We start from the raw sequence: 26,629 nt of genomic DNA, 5'->3' as shown, positions 1-26,629 counted from the left end.
GCCTCTCAGTCACAAGCCTCAGACTCACCTCTCCCTCCCTGACTCCTGCTCAGGTCTCTCCCTCCAGCCTCCTTCAGCCAGAAGTAAAAACTGGCCTGACTGGAATGAAAATGGGAATGCTTGCTGGTGGTGTTTTCGTTCTTTCCCCTTCTTGTAGTCTTGGCTATAGGGTCAGTTCTCCCATATTTCTGAAATTGTTCAACTGGAAACGGTGACCTGTGCGTGATGGTTTGGGATATAGATTGGGAGGGGCTCAGGTCTCAGGGGGAATTCTCCAGAATTCTGCTGCTTCCATCAGAAAGGAGGCCTGGACACCTTGATTTCTGAAATAAGAGTGTGTCGCCTCTTGGCCATACTGGAAAGGGATCAGTTTTGTCTTCATTGCTTGCCTACCCTGGACCTGAGTTTCAGAAATAGAGTCTAATGTAGAGGGTAGAGCTGGAACATGGAGGCAGTCTGGCTTCCGATTCCTGCTCTGCCCCATGCTGGCTGTGGAACTCGGACCCAGGCCCTTCCCTCTTCTGGAGCTCGGGTCTCCCCGTCTGTCAGTGTAGTTAACTAGAGCTCTTAGCCTTCCAGGGGCCATGTGCGCATTAAGTGGCACATGTAGAGTTCTGGGGGGCAGTGAGCAGGCACCTTGTGTAGTGTTCAATTATTGTTATTGAATCTTAAAATCCCACAGCAGAAAGGGACCTCGGAAATCAGCAACTCCTTCATTTTAGAGATGGAGAAACTGAGGCCCAGAGAAGGGAAGCCACTTGCTCAGTGAGCAAATGTGAGAGTTTGGATTCAAACCCCTGCCCGGTTCCAAAGCCATGGCTTTTTGTAGCTTCAAGAACATGAAATGGAAACACGATGGCTTCAACCAGAGAGGACCAGGGCTGGCTTTGTGTTCGTGGCCTTTCCACCCTCACCCCAAGAGGAGGGAGGCTTTCTTCTGCCTCCAGACGGGGGATCTGTGAGGAGTACCGTAGGGAGGGGTGGTCACTGGTGGTGGTTTCCTGGGGCTCTGGCTCCCCTTCCCATCTAGCGGGCCCGGGGAGCCTATGCACCTTCTCCTCCCTGCTTCCTCTCCCCCAGAGATCCTCTCCTCAGCTCTCTGCCCTTCTGTGGAGCCCTCAGAGCCTGGCTCCTCCTTTCTTTCCTTCTGGTCGGGGTGCAGATGGACACTGGCCAGCTGTCGTGGATGGGCAGCGCAGGCCTGCAGCTGAGGGGGCAACCCCGCAGAGCATGCGAGACCTGGAGTGGAAGGGGGACCAGGCCCTTGGGCTGGCTTGCACTCACCACCCCATCTCATCAGGGTCATTCTGGCCGGTGGCTTCCGTCAAACTCCAGCACAGACAATCAGAACAGAGAGATGGGCGGCGGGCGGCCTCTGAGCTAGCCTGGCAAAGACCAGGCCTCAAAAATGGACTCCAGGGCCTACCGAGTGGCTCAGTTGGTTAAGAGCGTGAGCTCTGAGCAACAGGGTCGCCGGTTCAATTCCCACATGGGCCAGTGAGCTGCACCTGAGCTGAGCTACAGCTGAGCTGCCAATGGGTGGCAGGGTGGCTCAGCTGGCAGGAGCACATGCTCCTGACAACAAGGTTTTGCTGGTTCGACTGCCACACAGGATGGTGGCTGCACCTACCCGCAACTAAGATTGAACACAGCACCTTGAGCCCAGAGGCCACGAGCTGCCAATGGGCGGCCGGAAGGAGACTGGACTTGGAGCTGAGCTAGCTGCGCCCTCCACAACTAAGATTGAAGGACAATGACTTGGCTGTTCCCCTTCTCCAATTCCCCAATAAAATCTGACTCCAGTCCCATGGCCTGGGGTTGCTGGGCAGGAAAAGCTTTCCATCATTTATTCAACATCCGCTGGATTCTTGAGGCACCACACACAAGCCCCACATGGGAAGCGCCTTTGTAGGGCTCATGTCCTCGTGGGGGCTGGGGAGTGGCCAACAAATACATAAACCGCTGAATAAGAAGGGTAATTTCAGCTGTTCACAGGATCTCGATTTCAGAACGCATAATCAAGAGTGACTGAGGGTGGGGGCGTGTACAACTCTAAAGGAGCGGAAATTTTAGAGAAAGGCTGGGAAAAAGACTTGACCCAGAGCCCGTTTCTCTCAGCTCTGCCTCTTCGCTCCTGGCAGCAAGTCCAAGATTTAATCACATCAGAAGAGAACAGTCGGAACTTTTTTACCAGGCAGCTGTTATGTGCTAGGTACTGAGTGTCACAGGCACCATCTTACTTAGTCTCTGAGTGGTGCCATGTGCTGGGAATTACTGGCCTCATTTTCTAGGAAAGAACACAGACTCAAGGTGGGAAATGGCTTGTCCAAGGCTATCCTGCCGGGAAGTGGCAGGATGTGAATCCAGGGCTGCCCGGCTGCAGAGCTGTGCTTTCTTTCGCTGCATTTGCTGCCTTCCACACTTAGTTCACATGACTACCTCCACACTCAGGAATCAGCAGCTCTCAGGGATTTGGGGACTTGGGTAAGGGAGAGAGCCGGCCCAGGGGCGATTCTGTGGCCTGGGAGATTCTGTACCCCTAATAGGACTGAGTGGTCACACTGGCATGGCTAGGGACCTCCAGGCCTCTGAAGGCTGATTGAAACCTGACTTAATCCACTCCACCCTGTATCTTGGTATCGTAGCCCATGGTACCCTCCTACCTGCCAGAGGGGCCCATTTCCAGCTCCTTTTAATTTGGAGCAGACTAGCCGCTCCCCAGTGGTCCTGAAGTTAATAAGATGCCAGTGCAGCACTGCCAGGATAAGCAGCCCCGAACAAATTATTCTGCCTGGTATTGGGGTTATCTGGAAGAGAGGCCTGGTGGCCCCAGAAAGGGACAGCCTTGGCAGGTGTGGGGAGGTCCCACCTTCCTCTCTCCCTTCTCCCATGGGACTATGGAGACCCTAGAGAGCACCTGGCCAGTGAAATGGATGAGGGAGTGATGGGCCTGCTACAGAGGGGCAAAGATGAGAGACCTGTAGGTTGGGACCAGGGCTCCTGGACACCCCCACCCTGCTTTCTCTGGCTTTGACGAGAGGCAGGCATGGACCAGACCCCCAGTGACTGAAGCCCCTGCCTACCCACAGCAGGAGTACACAGAGGTTCCTGCATGCACCCAGCGCGTGGGGCTGTCCTAACACAACCCCAGTGCTCGCCTGCACTGCCAGGATGGCGAGAAAAGAGGGGTGCCTAAGGCACAAAGTTTAAGGAGGGCCTTACCCTAAGCTCCCCGCCTGTGCAAGGTCATCCCTTGCCCTCCTAGCTGCCAGTCTGCTACTTGTATTATCTGCATTAAATTAAAAAGCCATCGTGTGCAGGTGATATTATTGGTATCTCCAATTAAAAGCGAGCAACCTTGGCTTGGGGAGGTTCGACTCCCCCAGATCACACAGGCTGTAGATGGACAGAGTTGGGACTCTAGCCCAGCTGCCTAGAGGCAGAGCCCATCCTTAAGTTCAAAGTCACTTTCTTGAGGCTCCTGAATAGCAGTTGGGGAGGAAGCAGGAGGAACAGCTTGTCTCTGATGGGTCTGAAGCCGAGGTCATGCCTCCCACAGAGAGAAACAACCTGCGCCTGGGTGGGCGGGGGGAGGGGGGGCAGTTCAGGGCTCCAGGGCAGTCCTCGAGACAAATCAGATTCTAAGGTCAGCCCCACACCCCTTCCCCAGTGTGCAGCTGCGTGGGTGGCCAGGACACTAGAAGCTCTCCTGGATTGGAGTTCTTCCTCCTGCTCACTTTGGCTTCGGCTATCTCTGCCTGGGGTGAAAGATGAACTCCCAATGTGCAGAAGGATATAAGCTTAAACCTCCCCAGCCAGGGTGGTGGAGGCCACACAAGTTCTGGCTCCTGCCAGTGGCCCCAGGTCTCTGTGAAGGACTGGAGAGCTGGTTGCACAGGAAGAGGTGGGGTCCCCAGAACCCCTGGGGTTAATCCGGGCATCTAAGCCAGGAGCTGGGCTTCTGCTAAGTTACAGAGCCTGAGTCAGTCTCCTAACGCCTAATAAGGTAATCAGGTGTTGGAAATGGCTCAAATGTCATCTCAGTGCTGGGTGGGGCCTTAAGAAAGCAAGTGCAGGAGAGGGGAGCAGAGAATGTTCTAGAGACAACAGGAGTGGCTCTCAGAGTCTGCCCAGGGCTGAAGAAACCAGCAGTGAGTGACAAGTCCCTGGCCTGAGGCCCTCACAGCCCTGAGAGCATCAGCTATGAACTGCAGTGACACCAAGGAACACCTCCGTTTATACAGGGAGCTGTGTATCCACACAATCGCGTTCATCCTATAAGGAGGGCAGTACGTCCTCATCTGATAACTTTAGGTATCTGAGGCCGGAGGGGTGAGGGACCCAGCACCAGGCTTCCCAACCAGTGTGCAGAGGACTTAGGATGTCCCAGTACAGCATCCATTGCCCTTTCCATTGCATAATTGGTTCACAAACTTTTTTGTTTTTAAGCAAGAGAAACTCTAAATGTCAGAGAAATCCAGTATGTAAAACAAATCGAAGTAGAGCTGAAGGGGCAGGAGTGGGGTGCCAGAACCCCAGCCACAATTTAGCATAATTTAAATGCCCTTCTGGGGCATGAGGGAGCTCAGGCACAGCTGTGACTGGTGCCCCTGGCTGGAGGCTCGCCCTCGGGCCACAGACTCAGGTGCTGCAGCTGGACCGAGGTCAGAGCGCGTTTACTGAACGTCCAGGACAGGGAGCAGCACGGTGCATCCCACGTCAGCATCACCTAGGGGCCCTGCTGACTTCTGTGCCAAGCAGCGCTGCTCCGATCACTTAATACTACTGGCGAAGCACTCACTTGGGGCCTGGGACCAGACCAGGAGCTGTGGCTAGAGCGGTGAGTGAAACGCTGTGGTCCCCACCCTCACAGAGCTCAAGTCCAGTGGGGACGACAGCCTTTAGCAGACAGGTTCCTAAAGGAGTGTGGCTCACAGGTCATGATCAGGGCTATGAAGGAGAAACTCAAGGTTAAGGAGATATCTGAGCACAAGAACCTCATCGGTTCACCTCTAAGAAGGGCAGCGATGAGAAATCGGGGCTGCCCAGCAGCTTAGACCAACAGGAAAGGAGACGACAGCTGGTGTTAGGGGGAGGCAGCCAAGGTTTATGACAGGCAGGACGGGGGTGGGGGGTGGTCTCCCTGCTCCCCAGGTATGCCCACAGCAGGGAAGAAACAGTAAGTTGTCCCCAGGACCAGCAGGAGGTACTTGGTCCTATAGAATCTTTACATTCCTCAGTCCTGAAAGGGACAAAGAAAAATCCTTCCACAGGGTTGGATTACTGCAAATGTAGGTCTCTGTGCCATGAATAATGAATATGTGAAAACACAGTTAAAACCAGAAATTAGTAAGCAAATGTAATGTGTCCACATAGGGTCTAATCTAAACCCACCTAGGACTGGTCTATACATTAGACAGATCTTTCTTCTCTCCCCTGCTCCAGGCCTGGCCCTGCTCCCACAGTTGTTAATTTAACAAATCTTTAGCAAACACCTGGATTGGGCAGGACACCAGCTTCCCAGCACATGGTTGGCACAGAGCCAGGGCTGTGTAGACACTAGATTCTCTCTGCGGAGCTGCCATCCTGTCCTGGCACCTGGTGTGGGTCGCCTCCCCAGGTCTCTGCTGTAGAAAACTCAGCACCGAAGCAGGTCAGAGAAAGGCCAGGTCCTCAGCGCTAGTTAGTCCCCACGGAGTCCTTTCTGTGTCACATGGAACCCAGTCTCTGAGCTTCTGAGCGAGAGAAGGGGCTCTCCTGACTCGCTGGCGGGTTTCTTTGCAGAGGGTGACACTCCAATGCTGCTCCCTCTGCCAGCGCCAATCTCCTCCCGCTAACCCTGCCCTCCTGCTCATCTCTGCTAGAAGCCACTGGTAGAGAGAGCCTCTCCTTGTCTTGCCTCAGCTCCTTGGTCCCCATCTGAGCACTTGGTATGAATGAAGCGAGGTGGGATTTGTGTCCTGAGTCTGTGCCCCCCAAGGATGCACATTTCTTGATGGAGGGTTTGTTTCTTATTCATCCACGTTTCCAGTGTCTAGCGATGGGTGTGCAACAGAGTAGGTACTCAATAAATAAATATTAAGCCAACGATTTGTAAGCAAATATGCAGAAGACAATATTTTATGCTCATTTGTGCAGGTAGCCATCTACCTTCTCTCTGTCTTAATCTCCATCACACACACACACACACACACCCTTTTGCACACATGCTCTCTCCCTGAATCACTTTCTCACACGCACCCCTCTTGCTGCATAAGGTCCGTCTCTGATCTCTCTCCCCCTCTGGCATTGCCCGGGGTGTAGAGACCCACCTGCAGTGAGCTAAGTTAAAGAGCTCCTGACCCTGGCCCTGCAGAGGGGATGACTGGGGGGCAACCTCTTCAATCCCAGGCCCATGTCGGCCCTGACTGCTTCCTCACGTCTGGCCACTGCAACACACTCTATGAAGAGATTCTGTCTCAGCTTCCTGGACCCTTGCACATGAGGTAATTTTACACACGAGGAAACTGAGGCTCAGAGAGGCTGCGGCTTGCCCAGGGACTTGCTCCCTGGTTTTGACCAGAGCTGGGATCTAGGTTTCCTAACTCCAGGTTCAAGCTCTTTCTGCTGCACTTCTGGCGAGCAGAGACTGGCATAGGGTGCTGCCCCTCAACCCTCACCCCTGAGATTCTGGTATCTGTGATGCTGGAGGAAACCTCTCAATTGTCTCAGAGGATTGAATGGGGGAACGCTGTTCATTCTCCTAAGCCCTCTGTGCTCTCCTCTTCACCCCAGTCCATCCCACTCGGGGACCCCAATAATTCTGTCAGGCAGCTGACCCTCAGCATTGGGTGTTTGACTGAATAGGCTTCCCAGAGGGACAGTGCCTGATTTCAGAAGTATAGTGGGGACAGAACAGGAGTGATGAAAGGGCCTGAAAAAGGAGGTACGCAAAATCTCACCATACTCCCTCCCACACCCGCTTTACAATCTGCAGCAGGCAGGCCTGCTGGGCAGCCGGGGACCTGAGCCATGTCATTAGAGCTGGCCACACACAGCTTTTCTCTTATCTTCATATTTTTAAATCCTAATCAAGGTTTGTGGCCTCTCTCCTACCACGAATACCCTGCCTGCTGCTTCCAATCCTTCTACCCCAAAGCCCCTCCTCCTGAACCAGGGCCTGGATATTTAAAGACATTTTTTTTCAGCCAGGGAAGCCACATCACAATGTTTGCTCTTCCTTTAAATATTATCTCTAGAAAGTTTGCCAGAGTCTCTCTGAGTGCCTCAGCCTCTCCAGTCAGAGCGTAACATGGGGCTCCAGAGGCAGGACCAGGCCCTGGAAAGGTAGGTAAACCTCGACTCTGCACCTGGGGCCGAGTTGCATACACGCAGTCCCAGCTCTGGTCCACAACCACCGTTTCTGGGCTGCCGGCAAGTTAAACTTGCAAATGCCTGCCACCCAGTTCTTGGAAAAGCAGAGAAGACAGACATCAACATAGGCAGGAGACATGGAGGGGTAGGAATCCAAGAGAGCAGAGCGATGCACAAAGCCCCAGGATCACAGGACTCGGGAACCTGGTGAGAGAAAGCTCTTGACACATCAACCCCAGAGCCAATGCACCTCCCGTATCCACCGGTGCACGGAGGAGAATGACGCCCTGGTACCACCTCCTGCTGGCCCCTCAAGCGTCTGTGCTCTGCAGTTACTCACAGCCCACTGCATCAAATCTCTCTTTTATCAACAAGACACAAAACTCCGTGGGCAACTTCTTGAAACTCTAGTCATGCGAAGCGGCTTCCAGCGCTCTGGGAAGGGCTCTGTCCCTCTGCCCGTCTGTAACCAATCAGCCACAAACCACCACAGCCATTTCCAAAGTTCCAGGCAGTTAGAGCCAGCTGAGCTCCCTGGCGTGGTGCCTACCTGCTGAGAGCCAGGACCCAGGTTGTCAGCAACCCAGAACCCCAGCACACTGATTTCCCCCAGTCTCCTCCTCCGAGACCTGGGCACACCAGAATGGCCACACCTGCCCCACCGAGGCACTCTGGCCACATCAAGACAGAAAATGAGGATCAAGGCCGGGTGTCCTACCTTTGCTGAGGGTCCCAGTGATGAGCTTCACGATGGTCTGGGCAAATTTCACGAACCCAAGCTTGCATCTTTTGGAGCAGCCGCTCATGGTGGTACAGGGAGAATGCAGGCTCTGCTGTCAGCACCCAGAAGAGACGGTGTCCACCTTGTCTGCCCCTGGAACTTGGAGCCCGCCTAGGCGAACCCTAAGAGATGGACGCACCCCAGAAGCTCCGGGAACAGCACAGCTGCCTCTGCAGCGAGTCCGACTCCTGCATCCAGGGAGCCTGCAGGGCACGGTGTCTGCTCCCTTCCTCCGTCCTTCCCCTCCACCCCTTCCTGCTGTCCACTCAAGTCCTACTCACAGGAAGACATCAGGATGCCAGGGCTGGGACGGCACTGCCAGGGCACAGGGCGCTTTGCGAGCGCCGAGGAGAGCGGAGCTGAGCAGTGCAGGGAGGGGGGGAACTGGATCCGCCCAGGCTTCGCTGACTGTCTTTCTTACATGGCAGTGGCAATGTAGCAATTAATACTCCAGTCAGGGGGAGGGGCTGCCGCGCCAAGATACCCCGGTTCCCAGCTTCCCAGCTGGCTCTCCCGCTCTCTCCTTCCTGGTTAAGCTAACGGATCAATTCTCCGTGCCCTGATTGGGATCCGCGAGAACTCCCCACAGAGCAAGGAGCTGCTGCCGGGCACTCAGTGGAAAGTTTGCAGGCAGCCTCTGCGTGGCCTGGTTTGCATCATGTAGAAGTCCGACCGAGTGGGGCACTCCGGGGAGGGGTGGGGATAGGAGGGTGGCTTGTAGCTCCCTCTGCAGCCAGCACCGGGGGCCGTCTGCCTCCTCTGACTACCTCCCACAGCGGCCCCAGGTGGCCCCACTCAGAGTCAGCTGCCCCGTTCTAGCTTCCACACCTGCGCTCTCATCAGGATAGGAGAGGAGTGTGATTGGGGCTTTTCTTGATGAAGGAAGTATTCCTCAGAAATGCCATAAAGGGATGTCTGAAATTCAAACACTTAGACTACAGTACAGTCCTCTTAGAAGTCAAACGGCAAAGCAGTGCGCAAATGTGAAGTCCGACTACTGCTTAATAAAGCCTGGCTGCCATTCAGCACCACCCTGTGAGGGCAGCGAGGCATCGCCGGGGACATCTCACCCCTCCCGCTACACAGGGCATTACTTTCCTTGGTGTTTTATAAGGTCCTCATGGGCCATCGCCATGGGTACCACCGGCCCATGCACTGCGGCTCCATGTGAACAGCGAACGTGACACCCACCGTCAGCTGAACTAAGCCACACCCTGGGGAGGTCTTTCTCTTCCTCTCCATCAGGTTGTCTCCTTGTCACCTGCTACTCTGGGATGTGTGAGAAGAATAGATTGCTCAAGAGCGGGAGAATGGAGACTACCAGTTGATAAAATGCCGGATAAGTTGGAACTCACGCCCCCTGTCTGGTTTCTTCCCCATCTTCCATGAGTTATGGGGAAGTGAATCTTGAAATAAACCTCAGACCTTAGAATGTCACCAACAAACTTGAGCTTCAAGAACAGACCCCCGAGATAGCCCACAAGCACAGCGCCTTTGTCCAAGCCCCCAAATGACCTGAATTCCCTGACTGGCCAGTACGTATGAGTCATAGCATGTACAATGGAAAGGAGCCCAGGCAGAAAATACCCATTGTGCCCGATGTCTTAGGGCTGGAAATTGCCACATTATTCATTCTTTGTCTCCAGTCAAAACGCACTTGGTGTCTTGGAATGTTAATGACACTTAGTCGCGTCAACCAATAGTCGTTGGCACCAGTTCAGGGTCAATAGGAATCCCCAGTTCACCAGCAGGAGCCCTTCTTGGTAGGTATTTTCTTTCTTGGGGTCAACTGCCTTTTGTTCTCTTATTCACGTGCCCAATATTTACCGAGCTCCCAGTATTTAGGAAAGAGCTGAGCACCCAGGATATAGAGGACGTGGAGCCAGGCAAACTAGACAGACACGGTCACGTCCTCCTGGCCCTTACAGTGGAGTGGCTTTATCATCAGACACGAAGCCCTTATCAAGAACCCATTTATCCAATGAACTTGGTTCACTTTGCAGAATCTTAGTGGGCAGATAGGCGTTAAGAAGCAGAAGGAAAGAGCTAGATCAAGGACCATTACCTGGCAGGGAAGGGCAGCATTGCCTTGGCACCGAGGAGACGGAGGGCGATGAGAGAGAGCGGTTTGGAGGGGGAGGGTGTGATACCCACCTGGCCGTTTGACCGAGTGCTGCCCTCTGAATGGGAGGGTTCACTTTGGAGGGTGTGGAACTCTCAGCTGTGCTCAGCCGTACCGCTCTTCTAGGAAACCTGGCCAGGAATCCTGCTGGAGGGGTGGCTTCCAGAAGGTGGTCAGCAGCACCTGTGTGGGGATGACAGGAGGTGTCTGGGGGGATCTGCATTTGGACGCCAGCGAGGATTCTGGGATGCCAACATTTGAATACATAAGGGGAAATAAACACCGGCGCCTGCTGTCTGAAGGACCTGGCCAATCCTATGAGCAAGGAACTCCAAGCAAGACAGGCAGGTAGTGGTTAAGAGCATGGCCCTTGCACCAGGTACTTACTCACTTGTTCCTCCTACACAGATATAGCATATATATAAACACACTGTCACACGTCCTCTGCTCCAGGCGCCAACTATACAGCGGTCGACAAGGCCAAGGGCATGGGCTTATGAAGTTCACATTCACGTGGTAGAAGGACAGATAAGCCAACAACTGCGTCTATAAACAGGATTGTGCTTTGAAGAAAAAGAAAGCCAGACGGGTGGAGAGTGACAGGAGCTCCTACTGGGTTGTTGGAAAAGTCATGACGCATTTTTGCAATGAAAAACATAGAAAAAAAATACCTCATGACTTTTCCGACAACCCAGTATTTCACGGGGTCATCTAGGAAGGCTTCTCTATATTAAAGTGACATTTAAGCAGAGACCCCCAAACCAGCCACGCAGCTCTCTGGAGTATCACCGTGATTGGGGCTGAGGGAACAGCAAGTGCAAAGGCCAAAGACAGACCTGAGATTCTAAGGTCTGCAATTTAGCAGCTGTGGAGCGAGCAGGACAGCCTCAGTTTTTTCTTCTGGAAAATGGGAATAATAATCCTTACCTCACAGCATTTGGGGAGGTTTAAATGAAATCAACGTGCTTACTATAGGGTCATGGCTGTTGCTCTGACTGCTGCCACTGTTGTTGGTGGCGCTCCCGCTCTTGCCCCTGTCCCCTGAAACAATTCTGTAAGCAGAAGCTGTGTAGATAAAGCTTCATTATCACTGGGAACCATGCAGCCAGGCCCCAGTTGTTAATCTCCCCCAGCAGTAACTCAAGCACTAAGCATTTCAGATTCTCCTCTGATCGCAAAGTAGTTGAACTCCATCTTAGATAAAGGACTCAGGCCCAGAGAGGTTCAGCAGCATCCAAAACATCACACAGCAAAATCCCCAGACATGCAGGCCAGGTGTTGAGCGTTCCAAGAACATTCTCAGAGAAGGAAGGCAAGTTGTGCCCACGTCAGAGTCATGATAAAAGAGGACAGGAGAGAACTGTTCTCTGCTCAAGGAACACGTGATTCTGCAAGTGTGGGCCACGTGCTAATGGAATAATCAGGTGGCACCAGGGAAATTAGACCGTCAGCAGGTTTGTAATTAGCCTCCCTGTCACAGATGTGCATCAGCCAAAGGGACTTGGGAAGGCGAAGTGATCTCTCCACCTGAAACCAATCTACAGGAATGTTCACACACCAGTTCCTGAGAGAAGGAGAGGCAGGTGGGGACTCCAGGTGGCACCTGGGCCCAGGTGAGTGTTCTGACCTCTCTGAGTACAAGGCTAACAGAGGACAAACACACTGTCCTTGAAAGGTCCAAGGCTGTCCTCACTATGCTAACAAGGACAGCAGACTCCCTGGAGTGCCTTTTATGTGCAGGAGACTGCTCTAAGTACTTCCATATGTCTGTTATTGTAGCCCCATGAGGCAGGTTCTGTTATGTTATCCGTTCTGCAGACAAGGAAAGAGGCCCAGGGAGGGAAAGTAACTTATTGATGGCCACACCACTGAGGCAGAATTTGAATCCAAGGCCATTTGACATTTGACTCTGAAATCATGGAAAGTTATTTCTCATCACACAGGGTTCAAAATCGAAGCAACTGGCAGTGTGAGTAAGAAATAGTTTGCTTTGATATTGAAATAAACAAGCAGCTGTCCATCATAATCGTAAACTTCCTGTCCCTGGGTGGCATTGTGGAGGGAGAATGGAGATGTTCACCCTGGAAGGATTCCACCCATGGCTGTGGGGTAGGGCGGGAGCAGATAGGGGCGTGGCTAGGCAGGCTCAGTCTCAGTGCAGCTAGGAGACGCAAACCCCTTGGCTATTGAACAGAGAGAATTTCATGTACAGACTTGTCAAGCAGGTATGGGAGGATCGAAAAGGGCAAAAGGGGGCGCTGAGGAATTATAGAGGAATTATAGAGATGGCCAAGTATCGGCAGGAAGCAGATGCCAGCCCCAGCGGGGTGGGGGTGGGGAGACAAAAGAAAGAACTGGGGTTCTCAGGACCTGCAATCCTGCAGAAGGGACCTGATGAGCCTCAGACGCAGACTCTGAGGGAGGGGTGTAGTCTGGCTCACGCTGGTGTCTCTGAGGGTGAGTGTTGAGCCTGAACCTGGAAGTTCAAAAAATACATCTCAGAAACGAACCAATTGTTGAGACTGGAACCTACCGCCACGGCTAGGGTAAAGAGCTGTGGCTGCCTGAAGCAAGGCCCCCTCCCCCAGCCTGCAGCCCCCGATCTCTCCCTGCTGGCAGGGCCTGTCTTGGGGCTGCTGGTAAAGCAGAAATATGGCTTGCAGAGTTCCAGTCCAGTGTAGGGTAGAGAAAGGCAGAGAAAGGCACCCTTTGCAGCTGGGGGTCAGTAGCCTAATAACCAGCCCAGTCTAGGTGTCCCTTCTGAATGTCTAGAATCACACTATGTGCCAGGCATTGGGGATATGCCAGTAAATAAGAAAAGCTCCCTTTCCTTGTGGAAGCTGTATTGTAGGGGGAACATAGGGAAGGGTGCTCAGACCGTAAGCAAGCAAGCAAATTCATAAGGTAGATAATTTCCGAGCGTGAAAATACACTGACGCAAATAGCAGCCCATCTAAGTTTTCTAGTCAGCATAGAGCCCTTGACTCAGAATTCACTAAACAGCTCCTAACTGGACAACCATTTAGAGGAAAAGAGCAGATTCCACGGGGGTCAGGACCCTTTATAAAAATAAGCACCATGATTTAGTACACTGTTAGCAAATGCTGTGCTGGGTGCTGCATTTAGATTATCCAGGTCGTGTAACAGACTCGTGGGGTCGATAGTTATTTATTATACCCATTTTACAGACGAGGAAGTGGAGGCTCAGTCAGAGCTGGTGACTCGCCCCTGGGGGAGGAGGTCAAATCAAAGGGACTGGTGACTGGAGGAAAGTCTGGGGGATGGAAGGGAGTCAAAAGCCACCCGTAGTTCTAAAACCAGAAGTGGAAAGGCATAAAGAAGGTCAGGTCTAGGGAGGGAGATGGTTACAGATTTCCAATTTCTTGGGGAGAGAAATGCCCAGCTGGTAAATGGAAATGAAAATGACGAACTCAGGAGAGAGGTAGGAGCTAGAAATCATAAATAAATGATTTTTGTAGCTGCTCAGGAAGAAAATAAATGTGGCATCCCAGCAGGCCCAAAATATTAGCATTTAAATACAGGCTTACACAGGTGGGTAAAAAAGGCAATTTCCTAAGAATTAAATCAGATTTTATCGTTCCTCTAAGTTGAAGAAAAATTCATTCTGCTCCACTGTGGTCCTCAGAGAGCTTTCGCCTTGCTCTGGCGGCATGCGGGCTCCGAGCCCTTAGCGGGGCTGTCAGTCTTCTCCCCACTACAATTATGAGAAAATGGTGCCTAAGAGCCAAGAGAAATTCATCAGCCCTGTTGGCTGGAGGTCCTCAGGCTCATCTGTGTAGTGGGCAGGACACCTCCTGTTGGGGTCTCCATGCCCTCTACATTTAGCTGTGTCAGCAGGTCTGCAGGGCTCAGCTAGGGGCTGGAGGAATCAGGGTTTTGCTACAGAACTGGTGGTGGGGAGAGTGGGAGGGTGGGAGGGTGCAGCTGCAGATGCTTCCAGGGAAAAGATCAGAAGAGGCCAGTTGGTCCTTGAGGCGGCCCCTGCTCCCCCTGGTGTCCCCAGATGCTTCTCCATGGCGACCGATGGACATGGCCTTCTCTCGCCCGACACCATGCTCAGAACTGGACTCAGTCCAGGGTCAGTGGCCTGTTGTCCCATCTCAAAGTTCTCAACAAGCCCTCCATGCCAGCGCTAGGCTGGGATCTGAAAGAAGGTGCCCCTCCAATGTCCCCCTCTTCCCTGCTGGAGTCTGGCCTCCCTTTTGCTTCGTGGACATGAGTTCCCCCTCCTAGGGTCCCAGGTGCTCCAGCAGCCAAGCGCCTTTAAGCAAACTCACCTGCAATGCCTGGAATGCTGGTCTGTTCCGGATCTTGCCCAGTTTAGAGCAATACTGAGTATGAATAATATGGGTTTCGGAGGTCATGAGCTCTGAACTCAAATTGCCATTGTAACCACTCATCAGATGTGTATACATAAGCCAGTTAGTCCAGCTCCCCAAGCCTCTATTTCCCCATCTTTAAAATGGGAAGAAGACCTCCTAACTATTAGAGTTGATGCTGGTGTTAAGCAGGCAGGTGACCAACTGTCCTGGTTTCCCGGGACTGAGGTGTTTCCAGGGACTTTTTTAGGACTTTCAATGCTAAAATCAAAGCAGTGCTGGGTCACTGTATGGGACAGCACAGACAGAGCCCCTGCACAGAGCAGCTGCCTTTCCAGCAATGAGAATGTGAATGAGAGTGGAGAGCCTGTGCTTTTAACCCACATTCTATACTGCCTTCAGATTTGGGGTCGCTTGCATCGTATATTTTACTATATATATTGTCACGAATGACCCCAAATCCTTTGTGGCACCAAGGTAGGCATCAGAAATTGTAAAGGAGTAATTAGTTATGGGTGCCCAGTCCCTTGTGCTTCTGTCGTACCTCCTCCCACCCCCCAGCAGTCGGGGTCCTGTCCCCCAGGTCCGGTCATGGAATACAGAGAGGCTGACCGTGATGTTCACAGCCAGGCCAGACTGACCAGTCCCCTCTACCTTTAAGGCCACCCACCAGGAAAGGGGGGAGAATAGTCACATGACCAAGGCCCAAACCACAGGCAGCTCTGGGTCTAAGAACAATTGTTCTGGAAACTCCAGAGACAGTGATGGGGGGAACTTGGAAAGGAAGCATTTACCGATTAAATAAGAGTCCTTTTAAATATTTATCCTCACTTTGGTAATTATATCAGTGCCCCGAAGGGCCAGCAGAGTCCAGAGCAGCTGACAGGCGAGCAGAGACAGCGGGGCCTGTGCATGGGGCCCGGAGTGGGGTGTTTCTCATACTCTAGTGTAATGTTCACTGCAGATCCGAGAACACGGCCCCTTGTCACTGTGCCCGGGGCCTCAGATGGTAAAACCAACTCAACTCTTAGAGGAAATTCAAGCCCAGTGCCAAGCTGGCACGTTCCGGGAAGGGCAGGAGGCGATAGGCATGCCCTAGGGGATGCTAAGGCTTTTGGGGTAGGTTGTGTCATTTTTCTCCATCTAGTCCATGACAGGGAAGGTGTCTCTCACTCCTTTTGTATAACACTCTCTTGCCCACACCCCATCCCCAGGGTATCTCTCTGCAGAAGAAGGGTAATACCTTTTATTTCTGCATCACCCTCACATCCCTATGTGCAAAGGACAAGTGAACAGACTGCGTCATCTGTCTCAGCCTCAGTTTCCTTGTCTGTGATACAGTTGTAAAATAGCTTCCAGGTTGGGTATATCCAAGTGAGGGAATAAATGAAATAATACATGAGAACTGAATTTCTAAATTACAAATTGTCATAGAAGCATTAAGTGGTCTACTTAAGAGGAGGTGTCATGTGATGGTTGAAAGCCCAGCTCCAACACCTCCTAGCTATGTGACTTTAGACAAAGCCACCCTCCTAAGCCTCAGTTTCCCCATCTGTACAATGAGGGTAATGACAGTGGCTATGCCATATGATTATTGTAGTCAACGAAAAATGCATGAAAGAACCCAGCAGATAACAAGTGCTCAAATCATGGCAGCTGTTACTACTTGCAGCCGCTGTTGTTATTGCTGTTATACTGTGGATCATGGAGCCCACTACACGGATGAAGACACTAAGACCCACACTGGCCCCTCCAGGATGTTCTGCTTCCACGTGGAATTATCTGGAGTCCGGAATTACCGTGAGTCTTGCCTCCTTGACCACCAGCTCCATTCATACGTCTCTATCCCCGGCCAACCGTCTGAGAGCTAGATGTCCTTGGGCTTCAGAGGGGCCAGAGCACGGGGACAAAAGACTGGACAGAACAGGCCTGGAGGAGTTTCCAGGGCCCCCTCGCATCTGTGGCTTCAGCTTAGGTTGGAAAGGGTGTGGGTCTACATCCCCCAAAGTGTCGGTGAACCATGTCATCACAGGACAACCTCCATTAAGACGCTGCCGTGTAAATGGGAAATGCTTGAGTTTGACTCCCTGACTTTCAGCTGGGGAGCTAAGACACCTCGAAAATAGCTACGTGGCAGAGCAATGAGAGGCGCTGCCTTCCATCTTGCCCCTGCAGCAGCGTCCTGACAGTCCTCACGCTGTCCTACCTCTCGCCCATGAGCATGGGAAGCTCCGACCGACATAATAAAAATGCAGTGGCGAGAAGGAAGTTACTATCCCATCAGCTGGCACCTCCATTTTTCTCAGGGAAGGGGTTGTCCTTGTTGAGGTATGGGTGTAAACGTCACCTTGATAATAACAGAATACACAGAAAGAAACGCCTAGACTTCTCTGTTGTAGGAAGAAGCAGGGATTCGGGCGAGGGGGCTGCTGAAAAGGGCTCGGAAAGTGGAGAGGGAGGCTGGACTCAAGATACAGGAAAAAGCCTAAGGATTTAGGAAGACGCGCGTCTAATATCAAACTTTACGATGGCTCTGTGGCTATGAAATAAAATCCTATGTCTCCTGTAACTTCCCATGAAGTTGGCTTCACACAAGGGACTTGTCTGATTTTTTAAAACTGAAAGTTAAAAGAAGGGATTGAATTACAAGTTCAGGTGGATTTGATGAGGGTAGGACCAAGGGCACATGGGAAGCCAAGCCGTTTCCTAAACAGGCCTAATTCAGTGAAGCAAGTGCTCAGAGGGCCAGGTGACTGGGAAAACCATACCCTGCCCACACCCCTCCCCTACAACACCCACATAATAGCACAGAGGTTGGGAGAGGAAGGGACCCACTACTTGGGGGTGTGGGGTGCATTCTGGCAGCATCTTAAATGTCTTAACGGATAAGGCATCTCAGCTGACTTCTGGGTTCCAAACATAATAAAAATACTAATACCAGCCTGTGCACTCTTCTTTGCAAAGTGCTTTGAACCCCAGCATTTTGTTTGAATTTTTAAACCAGGAGACTGCAGCCCTGAGAGGTCACACGACTCCTTCAAAGTCACACTGGCCAGGGTCTGATCCTCACTGCTGCTGGGACCTCTGCTGACACAGCAGAGCCCAGGCATCTGGTTGCTAATCGTTAGGATGCTAAGTGTCTCCAAAAATATTATGAAGTGGCTTCCAGGAGGCTAAGCTGAGCCTGGAAATGGGGCTCAGGACCAACCTCTGTCATGATCCACCCCCACCCCCAGGCGGGGGGGATGAGCAGGCTTGGTGTGACAAAGAAAGGGTGGTGAGGGGGCCAGAGCGCAGGTATCTGCATGTGCATAGCTGGGGGTAAGTTCAGGTTCAGAGGCAAGGATCGCAGAAGAGTGAGCATTCCAGATGGCTCCGCCCGGGAGCTGACGTTGCCCATGGCAGTCACAGGAGGGGCCATTTGTGACCAGGATTCACTCAACCCCGTTACCTCATTCTTGATTGTGGGGGGAAGTCCTGCAGAGGTTGCTCTTGTGCGACGTGCTTTCTGCACTGCCCCTACTGTGTCACTAGAGGGAGCCCAACTTCCCACTCCCCACCTGCATCCCACCTGACCAGGTGAGGCCTCTGCTTCCCTAGAAAGGATGTGGGTCAGGGGAGCTGGGAGAGGCAACCCTCTCTTCTAATGCTGGGGATATCTTAACGGACTTTGGAAAATGTTTTCAGGAATCACAGCACAGGCTAGATTTGACTGTAAAATTAGTGCTGTTTCTACTTCTAGTTTGGGAGACCCTCTCAACGTCCACTCTCAACCTGCTCCCCCATCAGAGCGCTTCTCAGCAAGTCCCACCAAGTACAGAGCCCCAGGAACGCAGACACAGGGACAGGAGATGGGAAAGGCCAGGCTGAGTGCTTGACAACGATGAGGCCCGTCACCTATCAAGGGCAGTACCAGTGGCGATCACACCTGTGGGCTCAGGAGTCCGATGACTTCGTTTCCCAACCTCCCCCAATTAGACGTGCTCGCCAGGAGACCAGGAACCTCCTCTATATCTAGTGCACCACAAGATCCTCAATGCCTGGAATAGAGAGCCTGGCGCACAGAAAGCGGTCAATATTTTATGAATAAACCAGTGGTTCCAACCTCATTGTTTCTTTAACCTTGCACCAGGTGCTTCATCTCTTTATGTCTCAGCTCCCTCCTCTGCAAAACAGGACAAAAACACACCAGGCAGAATGGTGATGAGGATTAAATGAGAAAACGCAGCTACGACACGCAGCATTGTGCTTAGTATGTAGTAAGCTTTCAAAAACAGCAGTTAATTAGCAGCTCACCTGTGTCTCTGTGAGGTACCGCGTGTGCGTGCATGTGCGTGAGTGCATGCGCATGTGTGTGCATGCATGTGTGTGTGCATGTGCATGCATGCATGTGGTGAGTGTAAGTGCATGTGCATGTGTGTGCATATGCAGCACGCTTGTACATAATCTGAGGTTATCCTCCCAGGAGGGTGGCTCTATTATCTTATTTTTACAGCTGAGGAAACTGAGGCACAGGAAGACACTGCAATGCGTCCAAAGTTGTTTTGCTAGTAAGTGGTGGTAGAACCAGATTTTTAAGCCCAGCAGTCTGACTCTACAGCTTTGCTCTTAGCGCTCAGGAATTGCTTGCTCAGAGTCCTCCTGGATCAGATACTCTGCAAGAAACAGTGCACTGTTTTGGGTCGTTTCCTGCAGAGGACAAGGCATGTCTCCAGCCACCCTTTCCTGCATGTGACACTGACTTCCAAAGCCAATCCCCCAGGTCCCTGAGGGGTGGTGAACTGAGTTGCACGACCATGCAATGCAACAACGATCAATCTCTAAGTGTGGGATGTGGGACCCAGCCTTGCATCTTACTGCCCCGAGGAACAACAGGATGGGCTCAGGGGCCCTACAGCCCACCCCTGGGCCTCTCAGGCTTCTTGTCTATCAGAATCTCCCAGGCCCCTGCCCTGCAATGCCATCACCCACCCCCAGCGGCAGATGCTGACTCTGTAGGTCTGGGGTGAGGCTTTGGAGCCTGAACCGTTGATAACCACCCTGGGTAATCCTGTGCAAGTGTTCTTTATACTTTTGAAAATTTGGAAAAAAAAAAGAAGAAAAGATCTACCAAATAGGCATGCTCCCTAAGGTTATCTATTAACCAGGAGGGAAGGGGGAGCAGGCCCTGTTGGGCTTTGCAGGAAAGACAAAAATGCCAGAGTGGCCAGTCTGCTGGTACGTCCCCCACCCACCCCCTGCTGGCTCCCCATTCCCCCACCACCCTTCAAGCACCACCCTGTGGCCCACCCCTCAGGGAAGTGCTTAATGGGCTCCGAGGCAGCCACTCAACCCTGCAGACAAGGCAGAGAACGTAGAGGCCTGACAAAGGGAAGGACTCTGGAATCTGAGATCCTTCCTGTGTCGACTCCTCCACCCCCTCTCAACCCCCCTTTTGCTTCTACTGGAAAAAAGAAAATTGCCAACTAATTGCTCCTTGACAACCCCTGCTGGTCTTCAGTCATTTCTTTCTTGCTGAGATTATAATTAGGGAATCAGTAAATTTAAATAGAAAATCCATGAGCAGCACAGAGCCTTCATTTTTCAAACGCTGTTTCGTGCACCCTTGCCAGTGGTGTCAGGCTGAGGTCCCAAGTTAAGTGGGGACGGGACTCTGGGGAGCATGGCTGCTGGTGTCTGCAAAGGTGCGGAAGCGGTGGCCACAGCATGGATAAGCGTTTGCCGTTTTGAGGCTGGGCCAAGGACTTTCTGAGCCTTATCTCAGTGCATCCACGCTTGGAGGCAGTGTTAGTTTTATTGCCGTTTTACAGATGAGGAAACAAAGGCTCAGAGAGGCCCTGGCTTACGCAAGGTCACACAGTAAATGATGGGAGAAGGGCTTGAAGCCCCACGCATCTGAGCCCTCAACCTATGCACTTTATCCTGCAATTTGACTGCTTTTCCAACAGAGTGGGGACCTACATCCCAGATTTGAGAAATTTCCAGGTTGTGTGGTCCCTCTTCTCCCGCCACCAAAGTCTGGAGACAACCACAGCATGGCCTGGGCCTGTCTGCTCTCTCGTGCCTCCTGGGTCTACAGGTCAAGATGAGGGTGCTGGTGGGGCTGAGAGAGAGGAAAAGAATTCTGCCCATCCTGTGAGCTGTGGTTTCTCTCTGGACAAATAATGCTGCCTCCCTGTGGGTCCTGGCAAGAGCCTGCCTGGGCAGGAGGACCCCTAGTGTCACCCTCACCTCCATGTTAGCGATGAGGAAGCAGAAGCCTCAGAGGAATGCAGTGACTTTGCCAAGATGCCTCAGTCAGCTCCTGGCAGATGGCGTTGGGACTCAGGTGCCGCCTACCTCCCTGCTGGGGCGAGCTGCTTCTCCAGGGCTCTGGGCTCCACCTGCACACGGCTGGCCTGGCCAAACAAAACCAAAAAACGGGCAGGCGGGACACGGAAAAACGCTCACGTCTCTTGGTCACCTGTGATGTAGAAATGGCTGCTAGTAGGAAAGGGCCTGGGGCCACCTGTCAGCAGTGACTTTCAGCTTTGCCTTTCTAAGCGTCATCTAAAAAAAAAAATTGTGGGTGTTTGTGGTAGAGATGATACGAGGACGAACCGGGATGGTGAATGTAAAACACAGGCCCAGGGCAGGGCCCAATACGTGTCAGTTATGACCAGAAAACACCACTTGTTTCCCTGTTTGATAGTATACTAATATCATGAACAATTCTTACAGCCCTGTGAGATTTCAGTGTCCCCAGTGTCCAGATGAAAAACCCGAGGCTCTCTGAGAGATTAGGAAACTTGGTGCAGACACACATCTCATAAGCAGGAGATCCAGGGTTCTAACCGGGGGCTGTATAATCTCAGGCCCGCACTCAGGCCCGCACTCACTTCTGTAACATGCCATCTCCAGCTTGGGGGACAGCAATAGGACAGAGATATCCAGCGGACAGGGGGACAGGGGGCACCCCAGACAGATCAACCCATGCCCTGGGCCTCCAGGACAAGCTTCAGTGTCTGGGCTACTGTATTTCTCGACGCTGCACTGTAGAAAAATGCAGATGGGACAAGACGCCTGGCAGGTCGGGAGCAGAGGCGGGGACCGTGCTGCTTAGCTGGTCCTTGTTCTCGGGGAACCATCCCCATTGCTCGTTACCGGCTGTGGGGCTCTTTCATTTAGGAGTAAATACGGAAACATCTCTCAAAAATTGCGATGTATAATGAAGAAGTCTTAACCCTTTTCCATCCCTTCAAAACTCATGATTTTGAAAAATATTCAATATCCCACTTCTTTTTTTCTCTTTGCCATTTTGATTTTTGATCTCTCCCTCTCCCTCTCCCTCTCCCTCTCTCTATCCCCCTCTTTCCCTCTGTGCTTCTGCTTCTGTTTCTTGGCTTGGGAATATCTGAGTAGATTAATCCCCAAATTCAGGAGGAACTTAGACCACCTCCTTTTCCCCAAGCCCCTGGTCTCAGAGCTCCACGGCCGGCCGCCTGGGCCCAGCACCCACTCGGCACCTCTGTGAGGGCAGCTTTTATGGATCACTGTAATTTTCCCCTGGCTTCAGAAACTCACAGCGAAACCTCATGTTCCTAAATGTAAATAAACATCATCCCCAGCTGGGGAAGGCAGGATCATCAATTGGTTGTGTTTCTGCCAAGCAAACTTTTCTAACCAGAAACAGGTGCACGCCTCATCTTCCTGCCTGGAACGGGGAGAGAGGTGAAAGGAGACAGAGAGTGGGAGGAAAAGAGAAGGAACAAGCAGAAGGCAGGAGAGGAGCAGAGGCCACGGAAACGCCCAGGACACTTTCACCCTCCTCTCTCACACCACAGGAAAAGAGTTTACAATTAAGACGTCCATTTCACTGACAGGTAAACTGAGGCTGCAGGAAACTCAATGGCAATCCTAGCAGAGGGCAGACGTCTTCACAATTAACAACAGTGCGCCAAGGGCAGGGAGACGAGGTTTCAGCGCTCTCTAAGCCCTAGGAACTGAAAAACCACATCCTGCATCCTCTTTCTCGCCACAGACGGAACTGACCTGCTCTGCTGACTTAGCTCTGTGTGCCAAGCGCATTTGGGCTTCTGCAGATTTCCAGAGAAGCAGCACATTTCCTAGGGGTCGAACATCATCACTGGATCCTTGTTCTTCCCAGTTTTGAACAACACCTGGAGCCCGCTTTGCTGAAAGGGGAGCGGCTGTACCATGTTGCAGTAATTTGAGCAGGAAATGGTGGTGTCGGTCCCGGGTTTGGGGGAGCCTCGGACCCTTTCCCCAGCCTCACCATGGAAGGGATGGGGAAGCCCAGTGAAGGAGGTCCCAGCCCCGCGCCCATTGCCCGCCTCTCCTGCCAGGGGTCCTCAAAGCGGCAACACCTGGGCCAGCAGATGGCTCAGGAGCTCATCAGGCTTTCAGCTTGGCCTCCCCTGAGAAACGCCACGTTATCCATAAAGAGCGTTTCCTGAAGCTGTGGCCCCGGAGGCAGGAAGGCCAGATGAGAACAGAGAACAACGCAGCTCTGCCCTCTGCCGGGCGGAGCACAATTAAACCTCAGTTCATCCAGGGCTCACGTGTCTTGGGTGTCAGGTTATCTGAGTGGAGACGCTGGTTAGCGCCACACCTTGGGAGTGAAAGAATCTTTCTGACGTGTCTCAGCCTGGCTAGTGGAGCAGAGGCCATCGTGGACTCCTGGCACTGGGCTTGGAGAAGCCAATGAACAGGACCCTGGCCTCAGATGGCCCCGACGTGTGCCCACCCCTGGAGACAGGCTGTAAACATTTTCTTTTCTGATTAACCCTCACTAAGAGTATCTGTTTGTCATATTTCCTTTTCTCCTAAAACTCAAGGCGCAGGTGTCTGCCTCATCTCTGGGGTCAGTGAAGTGTCTTCTGTCTAATGAATGGCCCGGTTTGGCTGGCCAGTGTCATTTTGTGACAACCTGTTGTCTGGAACTGACGTCCACCCTCCCACCCTGGGCGTCAGTATCCGACAGAAGCCCTCTGTGTCCTGAGATAGTCCCGGGCACCATGGAGTGTTAGGCCCCTCTGGTCACCAGAATGGCCCTGTGGCAGCCTCCACGTGCCCTGGGACGGAAGGGTGGCAGGCAGAGCTGGCCCCCGGGGCAGCACTCACAGTCAGAGCCGTGCTACTTTCAGAGCCCACTGGCTTTGCTTGGTTTGTCTCTCTCCTTTCTATGCTTTCAAGGGTGGCAGGCAGCCTGCAGGTGGATGGCAAAGACAAGGAAGCATCATTTCCACTTGAGAGAGTAAAGAGAACAGAAGATGTCTGATCCCAGCCTTCCTGGAGGACTCCTCTGCCCATCCCCCAAGGAGCCTGGGGAATGCCCTCCCCAGCAGGCCCCTTCCTCCCCTCCCACGGTGATGCTCTACGGAGGGAGGGCCCCTACCCCACTTCTGTGCTTAGTCAGAGCTGACCTGAGGGAAAAGGGGGCCAATAGGCCTCCCCACCTTCCCTCAGGGACCCAGGTGGGGAGAGAGGGCAGGGCAGGGAGGAGCAGGGAGGACGGGAGGCAGGGCTGGGAACGTGCATGGAGTTCTCCCTTTTTTTCTCCCCAAAGGCAGCAGCTCCTGGAAAAAAGTTTGAAAGTGCCAGTAACCAGCTGTGGTGCCAAATATTAATGGCTTCAGTTCCCCTTCCAATCCCTCCCCTTGCACATAAGTGTGAGCACACCCGAACACACACACACACACACACACACACACACGCACACCTCTCCACCCACTGTGTGACCTTGGGCAGGCTCCTCTGAGGAACCCACACAGTTCTTATTAGTCCTTTTTTCCTGCATTCCCCTCCGCCACCTACAAACCACGCCATATGGCACCAACCCCCACAAACACCAAGCCCTCCACTCAGGAACATGGGCCTTTACTGGGAATGCGGGCATCGCTGCCCCTCTAGATTGCTGGGCAATGGGCGTTGCTCTTCCCAAGCCATGGTACAGACGCAGGAATTCCCCTAGAGGTCAGGCCCACTGTCTCCTTCTCAGTCCCAAAACCAGACAGAGGTCTTATGCCCCCAAAACGAAAGGGAACTTCCTGTGACTCATACCAGACCCTGCTGGTTGAGAAATCTACTTCCTGGGGTTGGGGGATGGGACAGTGTGGTGGAACTGGGATCAGGGGATGTGTGTGCGTTGCACACATGTGTGTGCGTGCATGCACGTGTGTGTGTGTGTCCCACAGTTGGCTTCCTAGTAAAACACAGCAACTTCCTGAGCTGAGTTTTCCCAGGACCAGGGCTTTCAGAAAATCCTCTCCCAAACCATCAATCTCTCTTTCTAGATGGTGTGGTGGGGCCCAAAGTCTCTTTGGACATTTTTTAAAGGAGAAGAAAAAAGAAGAGAACTAAATGAGAACCAAAAAATAATTCAGCCACGTGAACTTGAATTATCTGCTCCCGCTACCTGTCCCGAAATGAAAGGGTATTTTGTCAGGCTTGTTCAAAGATGCCCCAGGAGGCTAAGTCTACAGCCCCAAGTTCAAGTTTGCATCTCCCTCGTCCTCCTGGGTTTCTAAAGCCTATGGGAAGAGGCCACACACCTCTGTATGCTGCGGCTTGTTTTCAGATGCAGTTCTCTCGGAGGTTATAATTGGGATTGTCAGGCTGGATCTTAAGGGAACTAGAAATGAATCAGTTTCAATTTTTGTTTTGCTTTTTTTTTTTTTTTTGTCATTTTCCCAAATGGGAAATAGAAACTTGAATATAAACAAAATGGGGAAGTGAGACTCACCACATGATTTTCTGCCCTTTTTTCACTTTGGTAGAACAGAAGTGGAGAACAAAGGTGCTTTCTCATGATACAACTTAACATTTAGGCAACAAGGTCATTGTTTGTGTAAAGCAAGAAAATAAATGCAAAGAAGGTTTGTTGAAACTATTATCTCACCAAACTCTTATTTAATCTATCCCCAAAACTCAATGACACAGGTACTTGTGTCCGTATGTCATGGTGGGGAAACTGGGGCTGAGAGGGTGAAGTAACTTGTCCAAGGTGATACATGTAGAGATGAACGCTAGAGGAAGTTTTAAAAATCTGAGCTATTGCCAACCTTCTGTTTTCCGTGTTCTCACACTGTCCCTGCCCTCTCGCTCTCATGCCAACCCCTCTCTATGACCTCACCCTTAACCCAGGACCCCCAAGAGATTGTGAGAATCAGTCGTGGACCAGAAGGTAAGGGCTAGCTAGTTCTGGACAGTTTCCAGGCAATGCTGCTCTCTGTCCCTCTGCCCTGATTCTGAGATGCAGGCTGGGACCAAGATGGCCACCTTGGTTTGTACAACAGCAATGTGCCTGGGGCTCAGGACAAAGGTTGTCTTACCTGACACCAGTGGTCAGAGGAGAGGACTAGGTAAAGGTGGTGCTGAGGGCTCAGTGGAGAGACATTCCGTAGACAAACTAAATTCAAAACAATGCACACACATAGTGTTGATGGATTCACTCACCCCTCCATTCACTAGACAATTACTTATGCCTCTCACTTCTTTCCAGACTCCTTTCCGTGGCCTGTGAGACCCACATAATCCCAGGTCTGTGGGCCTCTCAACCTCACCCCCCACCTTCCTCCAGCTTTCTCTGATCTTCTGTTTCTCAAACATGCAAAGCTCACTCCCACATTAGGAGTTTCTGCCCCTCTTTGTTTGGCTGTTCCTTTCTTACCATTTGGGTCTCATCACAAATACCACCTTCTCGTAAGGTGACCAGACCATTCATTCTAAATGGCGCCCTTCGTGATATCACTCTGGCTAATTTACTTTACAGTACTTCTCTCACTTCCCTATCTTGCTCATTCGCTTCTTTTATTTCCATTGTCTATGCTCCTCACTAGAGTACAGTGCTTGCTCTCACCTGTCTGATTCTTCTCTGTCTCCACAGAGTCTGGAAAAATGGCCGGCACACTGAGGACATTCAGAAATGTTCATAGGATGAATGGATGGATGGATGGATGGATGGATAGATGGATGGATGAGTAGATGGATGGATGAGTGAATGGATGGATGGATGGATGGATGGATGGATGG

The 26,629-nt window shown here is 52.1% G+C and overlaps 1 protein-coding gene and 1 long non-coding RNA gene across 3 annotated transcripts in view; both read right to left on the bottom strand.

Annotated features, from left to right (window-relative positions):
- Positions 1-8,787, bottom strand: part of KCNIP1 (potassium voltage-gated channel interacting protein 1) — a 316,417-nt gene extending 307,630 nt beyond the window's left edge. The window contains exon 1 of one of the 2 annotated variants that reach the window (XM_019635919.1): positions 8,072-8,787. In XM_019635919.1, coding sequence (XP_019491464.1) covers positions 8,072-8,159 — 88 coding nt within the window. In that variant the 5' untranslated portion in view covers positions 8,160-8,787. The remainder of the gene's footprint in view (positions 1-8,071) is intronic. The other variant, XM_019635921.1, reaches the window with a different exon arrangement.
- Positions 8,788-10,360: 1,573 nt separating this feature from the next.
- Positions 10,361-26,629, bottom strand: part of LOC109379384 (uncharacterized) — a 25,873-nt gene continuing 9,604 nt past the window's right edge. Inside the window, exon 5 of the long non-coding RNA XR_002123182.1 lies at positions 10,361-10,439. This is a non-coding gene — a long non-coding RNA (uncharacterized LOC109379384). The remainder of the gene's footprint in view (positions 10,440-26,629) is intronic.

Source organism: Hipposideros armiger, unplaced genomic scaffold (assembly GCF_001890085.2).
Source record: "Hipposideros armiger isolate ML-2016 unplaced genomic scaffold, ASM189008v1 scaffold_25, whole genome shotgun sequence".
In the NCBI taxonomy this organism is placed as follows: domain Eukaryota; kingdom Metazoa; phylum Chordata; class Mammalia; order Chiroptera; family Hipposideridae; genus Hipposideros; species Hipposideros armiger.
The sequence above is the reverse complement of the archived record's forward strand: the minus strand, read 5'-3'. Positions and strand labels throughout refer to the sequence as shown.